The sequence below is a fragment of the Grammomys surdaster genome, unplaced genomic scaffold, assembly GCF_004785775.1.
Source record: "Grammomys surdaster isolate TR1022 unplaced genomic scaffold, NIH_TR_1.0 100, whole genome shotgun sequence".
Classification (NCBI taxonomy): Eukaryota; Metazoa; Chordata; class Mammalia; order Rodentia; family Muridae; genus Grammomys; species Grammomys surdaster.
Window position 1 is genome coordinate 7,381,914 of NW_021604579.1, and position 13,141 is coordinate 7,395,054.

Below are 13,141 nucleotides of genomic sequence, written 5' to 3' on the forward strand. Positions count from 1 at the left end.
CCAGAGCCCAGGGCCCAGACACACAGTCTCATCTCCTTTTAACCTGTATGATCAGTCACGTAAGACACAGATAGAGGGCATGACTAACAGGTCTCTGTCTCGAGATTTACATATTAATGAGTTATCTAAAGTTGGGAGGGGGGACATAGCTAATTAAGTTATCCCCTCCCTAGTCCCTCCTCTTTCCCACTCCCCATATAAGAGAGCTCCTCCTGGCATTTGGTGGGGGCCCACATGCATTCACATCCAGATCCAACTTTCTGGTCATAGATAATTAAACTTTCATCTTGACGTGTCTTCTGGGCTGGGACTTTCTCATGTATGTGGGAACCCGCCTGCGGGAAAAGCCTCCTGGACCCAGCTGCCGCGGTCCACAGGCTGCCTGCACTGCCGTGTCCTCGTGGGCTGCCTCCACCTCTGCTATGGGACTCTGCCACTGTCATGGTCCGTGGGTGGACCCGAGCTGCCCCTCCCCCCGCCTGCGTGCATGTTTTTTCCCACATGTCACCATAGGGGTTCTGATTCCCCACCAACACACCAAATGTAAGACTCTGAAGAGCCTTACCTTACCAGAGACTCCACCACCCTACCCTAAGTGAACAATGTGGAGCTGGGGATCGATGCAAAAGCAAGAGTAATTTTATTGTTCCAGCATTCTGGGGTCATCCTGCATCCAAAAGGAGAGGTGATCCCAGGCAGCTTGTTCGGTGAACCTTTATACAGTTTCTAGGGGGCACAATAGAGAAACGGCAACTAGGCACAATATGATTGACAGAATAGTGTGACTTTTAAACTGATTGATCTTTAGGGAATGAGGTAGAAAGGACTTCCCTTGTCTATAGGTGGCTAATGGTTGGTTCATCCTGTGAAATGTGTCCATGTGCTCTGGGCCTCAACAACCCACAGGTGGCCGATGGTCGAATCCCCACCCCTACCTGAGGAATGTTAATTAGCCTTTCCCTTCTGGAGGGAAGGGTTTCCTAATTGTTCTATGACCTTTCTTTTCCAGAAGGGGAGGGGTCTGGTGGAATTTTCCAAAGGTCCTGAACTGACTTCTTCAGAAGGGAGTTAAATTCCATTGGGATATAAAGTTCTTCAAACAATCCCAAGCCCCTGTTCCTTTGTCTGCTGACTACCACTGGACTTACTTTACCATCTCTTGCAACAAAGGTTTAGCAGCTGGTCTTCCTTAAATGAGCTCTGAGAATCTTGGTTTGCCAAGAAATGAGCAGAAAAGTAAAAACTCAAGGCATATTATGAAACCTCTATAAAACAATGGAAGCCTATCCTTCTGAAAAACAACAACAACCAAACTGTAGAAACAGCTTTCTGAAAAAGAGGGACTATTGGTTTCTTGTTTGGTAATATGGTCTTCAACCAAGATTTTCCCTTTATCTTGTCCATTTCTCTCTTGGAATAGAAATATACAAGCATAGATGGACTTGATGATAGCTTTTGTCAGGATTTCTCATCTCAAATTCAGATAGAATTAGGCTTTGCAGGGCTATTACTGGCCCTTCACAGATTTTTGCCTTTTATGTAGTCATTTTACTAAAGGAGTAAAAGGCCTGACAAAATTGACCAGTTAGAAAGAGATGAGTTCATAATTCAGTTTGTATATATTAAGATATGACCAGTTTGTAGAATTGGGAATACAGAGATGAAGAAAGTTGCTGATGAGAGAAGAGTGCATACAGAATATGTAAATCACAGGTCAATTCTTAGATATGTTACCATTTTAAGTTTTCTGTCCCACATTAATATGTAAAATAAGTTTCTTAATTTCATAGACTCTAACTTACTACATTGAGGCTCATGTTTAGCACTTTCATTGAAGTAATCTACTAGTGTAGTGACATGTACTTTCTTATTCTTGTCAAACAAATGAAATCAGTTCATATAAAATTATATGTATTTTACATGTATAGGCATACACTATAAATGATCATATAAATCAAGTTTAAAAATGAACTATCTCTGCATTGTTAACATATTTGTGTTGAGCTTTATAATTTCTTAGCAAATATTAGATAAGACTATCATCACCAGGCTGTGCATTAATGTCCAAAATGTACTCATTTGTATGGCTGAAACTTTGTACCCTTTGATCTCTATTACCCACCTCTTCTAGCCTGTAAATCACTCTCCTACTTTCTCCTCTTGAGTTTATTTTGGATGCCCATATGTGAGATCATGCAGTATTTTTCTCTCTTATTTCTCATTATCTATGAGGTCAGAAATGGCAAGGCTTTTTGTTAAACGTTAAATACTATATAATACAACCAGTTTTATAAAAATAAATATATTTATATGTTTTATATATGTATTTATTTATTGGATATATAATATATATTGAAATATGAAGAATTACAATTTAAGTAAATAATATATATTACTTCACATATTAATAAATGTAAAACATATTACATATATACTAATATGTAAAATATATTGAAATAACACACATCAAAATATATGTATATATTTCATCTATTGACACATATGGTAGTGACCTCATCCCTTTGCTATCATAATATAGTGAAGGATATAGGAAGAACTTTGTGCTTCTGATTTATTCTGCATATATATACCCCAAGTGGGGACTATTAGATTATAAGATAGTTTGGATGTTTTATGTTTTTAGATGATTCATATTTTTCATTGTTTTGACTTTTCATATTTATTTTGCTCTTATTGCTTGTGTGTTGAGTGTCAATGTGTTACAAAGCAGCTCAATTTCAAGGAACTTTCATTTTCTTCTGAAACTCTTAGTTTTGAATTGATTTCTGTATACAGAAGAGAATCTAACTTTATTTTGTAACTGAATTTAATACAGCTTGCCAAATTCTAATTTTCAAAGAGCTGATTCTCCATTTTCAATTCTTGACGTCTTTGCTGAAGGCTAACCAATTCTGTGTGGTTTACTTCTGAGCTCTCTACTCTGTTCCTTTTGTCAGTGTTTGATTTTGTGCCAATGCATGGTGTTATAACTTTCAAATGTAATTCAAATCTGAACGTCTAAGTACTTCCAGCTTTCTTCTTGCTCAGTTGCTTTGGCTATTTGAAGATATTAATGGTTCCATATGAAAACTGCATTTAGACATTGCCATTAGAGTTATGAGAAAATCTGTTTTGACTATGGTGGTTGCTTAGGGTGGTACAATTATTTAACAATGTTAACTCCACCAACCCCCGAATTTATGTCTTTGGATGCCCGTTTTTAAATTGATCGGTTTCATAATTTTCTTATAATTTTTCATCTCTTTAATATCTGCATATTTATTCTTATTGCAAATGTAAGTGGTATTACTCCTTTAAAATTTCTTGTTTAGGCCACTGTCATACCTAAAACGACACAGATTTTTGTATACGGTTTTTGCAACTTCCTTGAACTTAATAGTTCCATCTAACACTTTCTGAATAGATCTTTATTATTTCCTATCTTACACTGAGAATCTTTACATTGAGGATCCCATCACCTCAACATAATTTTACATTTCACTCTAACATTGAGCACCTTTAAAATTTTACTAGGACTTTCAGGAGTATGCGGATCCTAACAGAGGAGAGCAGCCATTTGCCTCATTCCAGATCTTACAGGAAATGTTTTCGGGTTTCTTGTCTGGTTACATCATAGATACACTTTGCATCTAAAACAGCTCCAAAGGGGCTAAGCATTTTAATGTATTTTTTCCCAGAGCTCAAGTCTTGAGAAGTAGTGGGAACAAGAATTCGGATCTAATATGATGTGCAAGCTCCTTAAAGGGACTGTGGGACACTTATCTCTTCCTCTGTCTTTCTCACAAGAACAGGAGGTTAATCAGCTTTGCTCTGTCACATGCTGCCTCACGCAGTATGCTGTCTCACCATGGGCCCAGAAACAAGGATCTCCCATAGTCTGAAACCTTTAAAAATAAACCTTTGCTGTTCTAAAGTCATTGCCTATATACTTTGTTATAGAAATGGGACACAAGGTTTTTCATGGACACAAGTCCCTTGTATCTAAAATTTATTATGAAAAGCTGCTGAAGATTGACAAATACTTTACATCTATTGAGTGATCACTTTTGCATTCCATTCTGATTCTGTGGTCCATCATAGTGGCTGATTTTTTTCCATAGTGAATTATCATTGTATCCAGAGGAGAATATATATATCTAACTTGGTTGCAATATGTGATTCTTTTAATGTCTCCATGCACAAAGCCATGAGAGTTTGCCACAGGCATAACAAGGTTAGAAAATAGGATAGTGGTGGGACATTCTCCAACTGCAGGCAAGCATGTAGACAGAGTTGTTTTCTTTAAAAACTTAGTTATATGAATGTTTGTTTTAATTCCACATGTGGGATATGGGGCTGCTTCAGTTTGTTCACAGCTGTTAACTGTGATTGTCTTGTGCTCTAGGAGGAATGTGATTTTTGCAAGCTGCAGATAGTTTCTGGGGACTCTGGAGAGAGTATAAATGTGGGTCCTGAGAGAGCCTGGGCTTTGCTCTCACTGCTGCTGATTGATGTTGTTCCAGTTTCGCAAGTGGTCATGAGCAAAGAGACAAGAAGAAATTGGATATCCTGGTGATTAAGATTAGACTTGCCTCAAGGAACACAAGACCCCTAATCAGCAGGAAGAGGTCTATGCATCATTTTACCTCTAACATTTTTCTCCTACCTAGTGTTGGGTGATTGCAAAGGATTAGGGCAGAAAAAGGGTTGGAAAGGTGGTAGATATAAAAACTCAACAAAATATTATTTTTTTAATAAAAGGGACATTAACAGACTAATTCCAGTGAGGAATACAGGGACCAAGGCACTTGGGGTCCGTAATGGTTAATACCAAAACCACAGGAACTCATAGCCATTGGGAGAAATTTCGAGGGTTTCTGTGGAAAAGACTAATAGAGTCCTCTAAAGAGGTAGGTGATTGTACAACATGGTGGCACTGGTATCCACATGACAGCAATTCAAATCCTAAGGATATATCTAACAAAATGTATGAAACCACATACCTACAAAAACATATACATATTCAAAATACATCAGAAGTGGAAAAACTTAGCTGTCAATCAAGAAAAGGAACAAACAAAAAACTGGCCCCGATTGGATTACTTAGTAGTAAAAAGGAATACATACTGAAACAACTTACACACACATGGACAGACCTTGAAAACGTCATGTTATTTGAAAGAACACAAACAAGGCAAATCACACTTAGTATAATTCCAGTTACATGAAGAATGTAGATGAAGCAGTGAAACGGGGAGAGAGAGAGAGAGAGAGAGAGAGAGAGAGAGAGAGAGAGAGAGAGAGAGAGATTGATTGATTAGTGCTTTCCAAGAGTTGAGGGCAAAGGGAAGTGGGAAGTGGTTACTACTCACATACAGGAATTGTTCTGGGCTGATAAAATATCTGAATTTAGTGGTTATGGTAGTACAGCTCAAGGAACAGTGTAAAAACTACTGAACTTTATATTTCAAAAGGCTACATCTCAATAACTCTATTGTTAATAATTAAGTACATTACCAGACCTCTGTATTTACTCCTGATTGTTTATCTGAAGTCAGAGTGCAACTTTCCTGCAGGGATTTCCTGATCATTCACATTAACAACTACAGAGAGTTGACAACTATTTTAAATTAATCCCTTCATCACCATATATGTCTGAAAAATCAAACGAGTAAGAATATATAACTTGAAATTATAACCAGGAATTTTATTTCTTCATTGACTTTAACAATTTCTTTCCTAAATTTCCTGGGGTTATGTTTTTTTGAGATAGGATCTCACTCTGTTCCCTAGACTAGCCTTAAACACAGTGATCTTCCTATGTCTCCCCTCTCCACTTTTAACTTTAAATGGGAAAAAATACATTAAAGAGAAAGGGCTGGGAAGGGGGTAACATTTGAAGTATAAATAAATACAATAATAAAAAAGATTTGATCACCAAAAAAGTCTATTTTTCCTCAAATTAAGCCTAATTATTTTAAAGTTCTATAAATGATAAAATACTATCTGTCCCTAAAGACATTCCTCTAAAAACATGATACAACTTAAGAACCCATAGCCATGTAATAATGAACCATCTTTTCCCCAGGGAATGGGGACAGGCAGACAGACAATCATCAAAGATGCTACATACCTAGGAATTTTCTCTTGTCCTTCATAGAGATGCCAGTTTCATCTCACAGCAAACACCTTCCAGAACACTAGTTTCTCAAGCTTCCTTTGGAGCATTACCTTTGCCTGTTCTCCTCATATCTAATAGTCATCCCAAAGGCAGCAAGGGCTTATTTATTTGGGTATTTCAATAAAATAGAAAAATTTTTAAATGAATTTTTTCCTTTTCATCAAACTTTTTTTTTTCATGTTTAAGACAAAGTATCACTGTGTAGGCCTGGATGGCCTGACACTCACAATATAGACCAGGATGTCTTTGAACTGACAGCTATCCTCCTGCTTCTGTCTACTAAGTACAGGGATTATAAGTGTGTGTCACCATGCTTAGCCAAAGATTAATTTTAAATGAATTAAGTTTTAGCTTTTTTCCCTAAAGTAAAAGACATCAATTTCCACTCAGATTATGGATTGTATATGTTCATGCCTGTGTGTGTTTGTTCATATGTGTCAAGGTCAGAAGCCACCATTCATTAAGTATCTTCTTGAGTTACTATCCAACTTAGCTTTTGAGCCACAGTGTTTCATTGAACCTATAGCTTACTGATTCAGCTGTATTACCTGGCCAATGAGCTTGAGGGGTCTTCCCTCCCCAGCACTGGGATTATAGAGGAACACTGCTGCACCCAGCTTTTGCATCATGCCAGGGATCTCAACTCTGTCCTCCTGCTCACATGGCAAGCACTCTACCAACTGATCTCTCTAGTCTCCCAACATGGATTTTAAAAAGATCATTATTCATGTTAACCTTTAGAAACATGTTGTGCAAATCATAATATAACCTATGACAGGGAACTCAGTGCTCACACACTGCAACATTTTGTTAGCCTATGTCCAAACACATCTGAGAATGGCATTTGGAAATGTGGTACAGAACAGCAGACTAAGGAGTGCTGGCTATAACAAATGTTCTTAGGTTAGAAAATGCTGAGTTAACTTACTAAATGATTAAGGAACATCAACTGAGCATCCGAATTTCTGCTAGAGCACACCATGGGCACTAAAGCTTCTAACATATAAGGCTCCCTGTAAATGTGGGAACCTATTCCAAGGGTGAGTTTACAAGTGCTGTTCCCACATCTGCAGCACCCTCTATTCCCAATGTGTGTGTGTGTGTGTGTGTGTGTGTGTGTGTGTGTGTAGCAAGCAGACATGAGAAATAAAATAGATCTATGTTCCTATACCCATTTCATAGAATTTTGGTTCTCACCCACAAGACATGGTTTGGGAGCTATTCTACATTCTTCCTACAGCAGCTAGGGAAACTAAGAACAGAATTCAAGAGACTCAGCTAGGAAAGGGCAGAGGTGAGACGGAAGCCTAGATGCATGTGCTTGCCCATGATGCTCTTTTTTGATATAGTACAGATTGCCAGACTGAGATGCCTTGACATGTTTAAGAGTTATATTATGACATAACATAAAGGTATGTCATACTTTAATCTCAGATTTAAACAAAGAGTGAGTCCAAGTTTTTATTTTCTTTTTAAATAAAAAAAAAAGTTGAATTAACAAGTGGTAGAGTCAAGGAGAAAACACTGCCTTGTAGTCAGCTCCTCAGACTTCCGGCAGAGCCTCACTTCTCTTATTTCCACTTTACCTCCCTTCACTCTGGTTCAACACTAATCAATTTCTTTGCCCTTTCAAAGTGCAACTGGCTTCATGAAAACAGGTAGGAAACGAAACATGTATTTTATCAATCCATCACTAAGTTTATGAGTGTTTACTAAAAGACAGCTACTGAGTTATTTTCATCCCTCCAGGTCCCCTTTTAAAGTGTGGATGCTAGTTTCCTGGGTCATGTGATACCTATGAAAATACCAGAGGTAAAGTTACAATATAATTCTTTTATTTCCAATTATTTATTTTTAGTTACTACATGCTTACTAACACAGGCTGCTTCATTTATTCTGTTTGCATCAAAGTGTATTTTCCTAGAAGAAAATATTGCAAATAATTCAACACTAAAATATTAGCTACATTGGGGTCAATTCATGGTCTCTCCTTGTGAATGAATCTAGCGTTAGTCATTCAGGCACCTCAGCTGGTCTTCTAGAGAAGGAGTGAATGCATATGTGAGCTTTACAAAGAAAGCTAGCTTTCAGGATCTAAGAAATACAATAGCCTCTTCTAAGGGGAAAAAGGAAATAATATTTGTTAGAACAGGTTTAAATTCTTAAAATTTGTTTCTGCAGAGAACATCTTTTTGCTCGTTACTGAGAACAGGAAGCTGATATTAATTAAATATTTCCCAGATAAGATAACCAGCCAAGGAGGTGGAAAGTTAAAAGTGAATAAAAATGAAAGAACATTCTAAAAAGAACCTATTCAGTTTGTCAGTGGTGAGAGGAGCACATGTGGCAGGATAGCCTTGTCACAAATTGGAAGTTGTGACTATATTGTAGAGGTTTGACATTGGAAACAGCACATTCTTCTGTAATAAAGGCTTGACTGTGATAATTTACCACTTGAAATATGCTGGGTTCAAGTCTGTTACTCAGTGAACATCTGTTTTAAAGAAAGGCATACAAATACAGATCACATCAAACACTTTCATTGAGAAGTTGACATGGACGCTTATACAGTTTATGGTAGATGGTCTCAGAAGCTTTCCTGTGTATGAGAAACAGAACTACAGGCTTTTTTGTATAAGTTCCTGTACATCTTGTCCATGCTGTTCTCAAAGACGGGTCGGTGGGATTTCCCTTTACAAGAGGCTGCTCTGTTGGACCAGCATTCGCCATCATCCAAATGGAAAGAGCCACGCGGCCGCTGGAAGGAGCTGAGAAAAGATTGTTTTTTGAAAAAGGTTAAAATGGTGAAATGAAGTTAGAGACACTACTATGAGTTCAAACATTTACTGAGTATGGATATGTGATACAAAACACATTGAGGCTTTGCTTTTCAAGATTGGCTTTCTATAAGGGAAAGCTAAACTGTTAATATGAAACTATGTAGAATAAAATAAAAAACCTGTGTTAAGAGTTAAAAGCAAGGTAAAAACAACACAGAATCCAGTCAGAGCAGCACACATTTTAATCCCAGAACTTGGAAGATAGAGGCAGGCAGGTCTCTAAATTCAAGGCCAGCCTGATCTAGATGGAGAGACCTTGTAGTAAAAAGGAAAATGAAAAGAGCACAGATAAAGTGGTATGGTCTGTATAAGGACAGAACTTCTAAAGCTGGAATTCTCTGTACGCTCAGAAACCTTCAGGTATTAACTTTGTAGTTTCTTCCCCCTTAATTACATTCATACATAATTGTACAATTCAAGAGAATACATACAAAGTACATGGTATAGCATTTACTTGGAACAAAGAAGTGATATGATGCATTGAGTTAAATACTTTTCTTTGTGCCCAGCAATCTCATAACACCATAACAGGATAGTAAGATTCAGGATATCAATAAACCCATCTCAGCTGACTAAGAAACTCCCTAATGGCTAGCGTGTATACATAAGGTACTATGCAGGATGCCGGGGGAGAAGACACCAAGGCCTCACCCAGCACTGGACACTGAATGCTACAATACCAACCTGCAGGCTAAGATGTACTCACTGGTACAAAGGGGCATGATGGTTATAGATGCAACTAACTGCTTTCTGATTAGATGAGGTCCCTTTCCACGAGAATAATTTTATGCCTGGTACTACAAACCTAGTAAAAGTTCTTAACCATGAAGGCCACAGGCCCTAGGGGAACCTACCATTATTGTCTTGCTATCTAGTTGCATTGTCAAACTGCCTTCCAAATGTTTATGCTTATAGATTACTGTTGTTCTAAGCATTGGTCAGAGAAATTTCCTTTGGCAGTGCATACTGGTTAATGCAGAGTGATAACTAGTCAAAGTACTGAGTATAAGTAACTTTGAGTGCTTAGCTGTGCATGGTAATTATATCAAACAACCCCCTCCCCAAAGCCACCATTCAAGGCACAGTGAATATCACAGGTGTGGAGGCAGAAAAAATATAAGAGTTGGAACCCAGGGAGGAGAGCTGTAAAATGCTGATTTGGGGACAGGATATGGGCTGTTACCTCAACTCTAAGTAACTATGATTACCTAACAAAAAGGCTCATATATATTATATAATTTTTAGTGCAAGTGAGGGATGGGGAATGGGAGGGAAGAGAATGAGGGTAGATTTGTCCAAAACACATTAACACATTATATATATATATAAAATTCTCAAAAATTTAAAACAAAAATAAGTAATAGTCCTAATTGTGAAATACAGCTCTGATCAAAGTGAGTCTTAATACGAAGTCTATGAAGAGGTGCAATCACAAAATCACAATCCTAAACATAATATTATTTACTTTGAGGCAGTCTAGAATCTCTAATAAATTGTGAACTGAATTGATTTTTAAAAACATTTTGGTGCAAACTTCAGCTAGAAAGAAATTAATTATATTTCGTGGAGCACAATCCCTAAGGAATTTCATGATAAAAAAACTCAGACAGTATTCCATGGTATAGCAGTAATGATGAATGCAACTACCCATGATTCATAGTTTTTAATTATACATCTTATAGCCATTGGCACAGAAATTTCACAATAAAATTTTCTAGTATAATCTTTCAAAAATATTTTATTTCTAATATCCCTGAAATTTTAAAAGAGCAGATTTTCTCTGCTCTTTTTTTTTTAAAAAAAAGATTTACTTGTCTAAAATTTATAAAAACTCTTTTTTAGTTTATGATGAATGTATCATGAAATATATGAATATGGTTGTCAGTCAAATAAATCCTAAACAGGAGGAATTGAATCATCACAAGTTGGGTATTTGAGTGTGTGTGTGTGTGTGTGTATACATGTGTGCAAATGGATGAACATGTGTGTATAGAGGCAAAAGTCAATGTGTGGAATCTTTCTCAATTATTTCCTACCTTATTTTTGGAGACCAGGTCTGTCACTGAATCTGGAGTTCATTAATTCAGCCACACAACCAAGTCAATCCCAGGCCCTAGGGATCGTCTGCCTCGGCTTCTACAGTACTGGGATAGCAAACACAAGCACACAGCTGCTTCTGTTTTCTGCCCTCAGCATGGGCACTAAGGAGTGAAAACACAGGTCCTCACGCCTGCACTGCATGCATTTTACCAGGCCATCTCCCTAGCCCTTAAATGTATTTTTATTGGAAAGCTTCGGTAGTGAAAAGATATAACTGGGCTGGAGAGATGGCTCACCAGTTAAGAGTGAATACTGCTCTTGCAGGATCCAAGCTTAGTTCCCAGAACCAATGTTGGGTGCCTCACAGCCACCTGAAACTACAGCTCCAGGGAGATCCCATGTCTCCAAACTCCAAAGGCATCTGCCCTCACATACACATATCCACATACAGACATACATACTTTTAATTAAGAAAATAAAATTTAAATCTAGAAAACAGGAGAAATGGGTCATTTTTATGCTAGCTATGAAAAAGATCTCCACACAGAGAAGCAAGTCCATACCTATATTCAGGGTCACTGTCATAGGATGAGTCTCTATATAAAAGACTTCTTTTCAGTTCCAGTTCGTCTTCTTTCTCTGGGTCTCTCTCTTCCTGAAAAATGAAAAGATTTCCATTAACTTTCTCATTGCTTCCAACATAGTAGTAATGAATCTGTGGTAAATGTGTCTCTTCTGCCTTTCTATAAGAGACTGAATCAAGTGCTTGGACATCTGAGGAAAGAAACAAACTCTTGAAAATGCATTATTTCTCAATAACATTTTAAGATTATAATAAAATCACATCATTTCTTCTTCTTTTTCCTTCCTCCACATTCTCCCACATACCCATACTTGTTCTCTTTCAAAACAGCCTCTTTTTGATTAATAATTGCTACATGCAAGTATGTATATGCATACATAATCCTAAACATAACCTGCTCAATGTGTATAGTTATTGATATACATGTTTCAAAAGAGCACATTATAATTTGGTTAGTACTAGTTAGGGAAGACTGGACATTCAGTAAATACTTTATGAATATAGAATAAATGGTAGTGGATGTAACAAGATGGGTAAATTAATAAAGCTATAAATATTTTATATAAACTTTTACCTTCTGAGACATAAATACTAATACTTGAGAAAATTACACAGATGCAAGCATGCATCCATGATTTGCAAAAGAAATGATTTACTGATAATAATAAACCAAAATAATAAACCAAAGAAAAAACTGAAATGTGAGTTAATTGGAATAAGCATATATAGCCAAAGTTCATATATAGTTCTAAGTTCTTAACTTAAGGGTATTGAAAACAAGGTCATCAGAGCTAGTTTTGTAAGCTGCACTGTTGCAGTAAATTCACATGTGTGTTTCCTATACTTTCTTAGTAAGTTCTGGTCTAACCTTAGCCATCACCTCTCACTCCTTGGTCAACATGAACAGTAAAGAAAACAGTTAATAGAAACCCACAGGGAACAGCACTGATAGAGGAAGGGCCCATCCACTTCAGGTAAGAAAACATATTGTCTAAAAACCAGTGGGGAAGGGGGGAGGCACAAAAACAACAACAACAACAACAACAACAACAACAAAAACCCAATGAATAATAAACAAGCAAGTTAAAACAGTTTGAAAAATCTACATATAATTTTGGTTGCCAAGCGTTTAAGGTCTTGCCATTATGACTCTAACATTTTTGTCTACTATTAAAAGTTAAGTTAGTTTTCTTTTAGTTAGTGCCTAAATGATAAATATTTAATCATTTGTTTTCAAGCTTTCCATTGAGTCTTTTTCTTAACTTCCATCCAGTCATGTTAGAAAGACAGACAAGAGAAGAAATAAGTGGGAGGGCTGTTATGAGTAGAATAAACACCCTTTGCTAACCCCACTCATGCAGAGCACTGCCCATCTGGATCAAGGATGGCATGATGGGGAATACTGGCCCAAGAAACAAAACAGATTGTATTACTGATCAGAATACAAATAGAAATAATCATTTCATGTATATACGCACATCCAGAGCATCTGACTAG

The 13,141-nt window shown here is 37.0% G+C and overlaps 1 protein-coding gene across 3 annotated transcripts in view; it reads right to left on the bottom strand.

The window, feature by feature from the left end:
• Positions 1-5,682: 5,682 nt before the first annotated feature.
• Positions 5,683-13,141, bottom strand: part of Spata6 (spermatogenesis associated 6) — an 84,968-nt gene continuing 77,509 nt past the window's right edge. For 2 of the 3 annotated variants that reach the window (XM_028786729.1, XM_028786746.1), the window contains 2 exons: positions 11,625-11,716; positions 5,687-8,949 (listed from right to left, as the gene is read on the bottom strand). In XM_028786729.1, coding sequence (XP_028642562.1) covers positions 8,769-8,949; positions 11,625-11,716 — 273 coding nt within the window. In that variant the 3' untranslated portion in view covers positions 5,687-8,768. Of the gene's footprint in view, positions 8,950-11,624; positions 11,717-13,141 lie in introns of all 3 variants that reach the window. The other variant, XM_028786738.1, reaches the window with a different exon arrangement.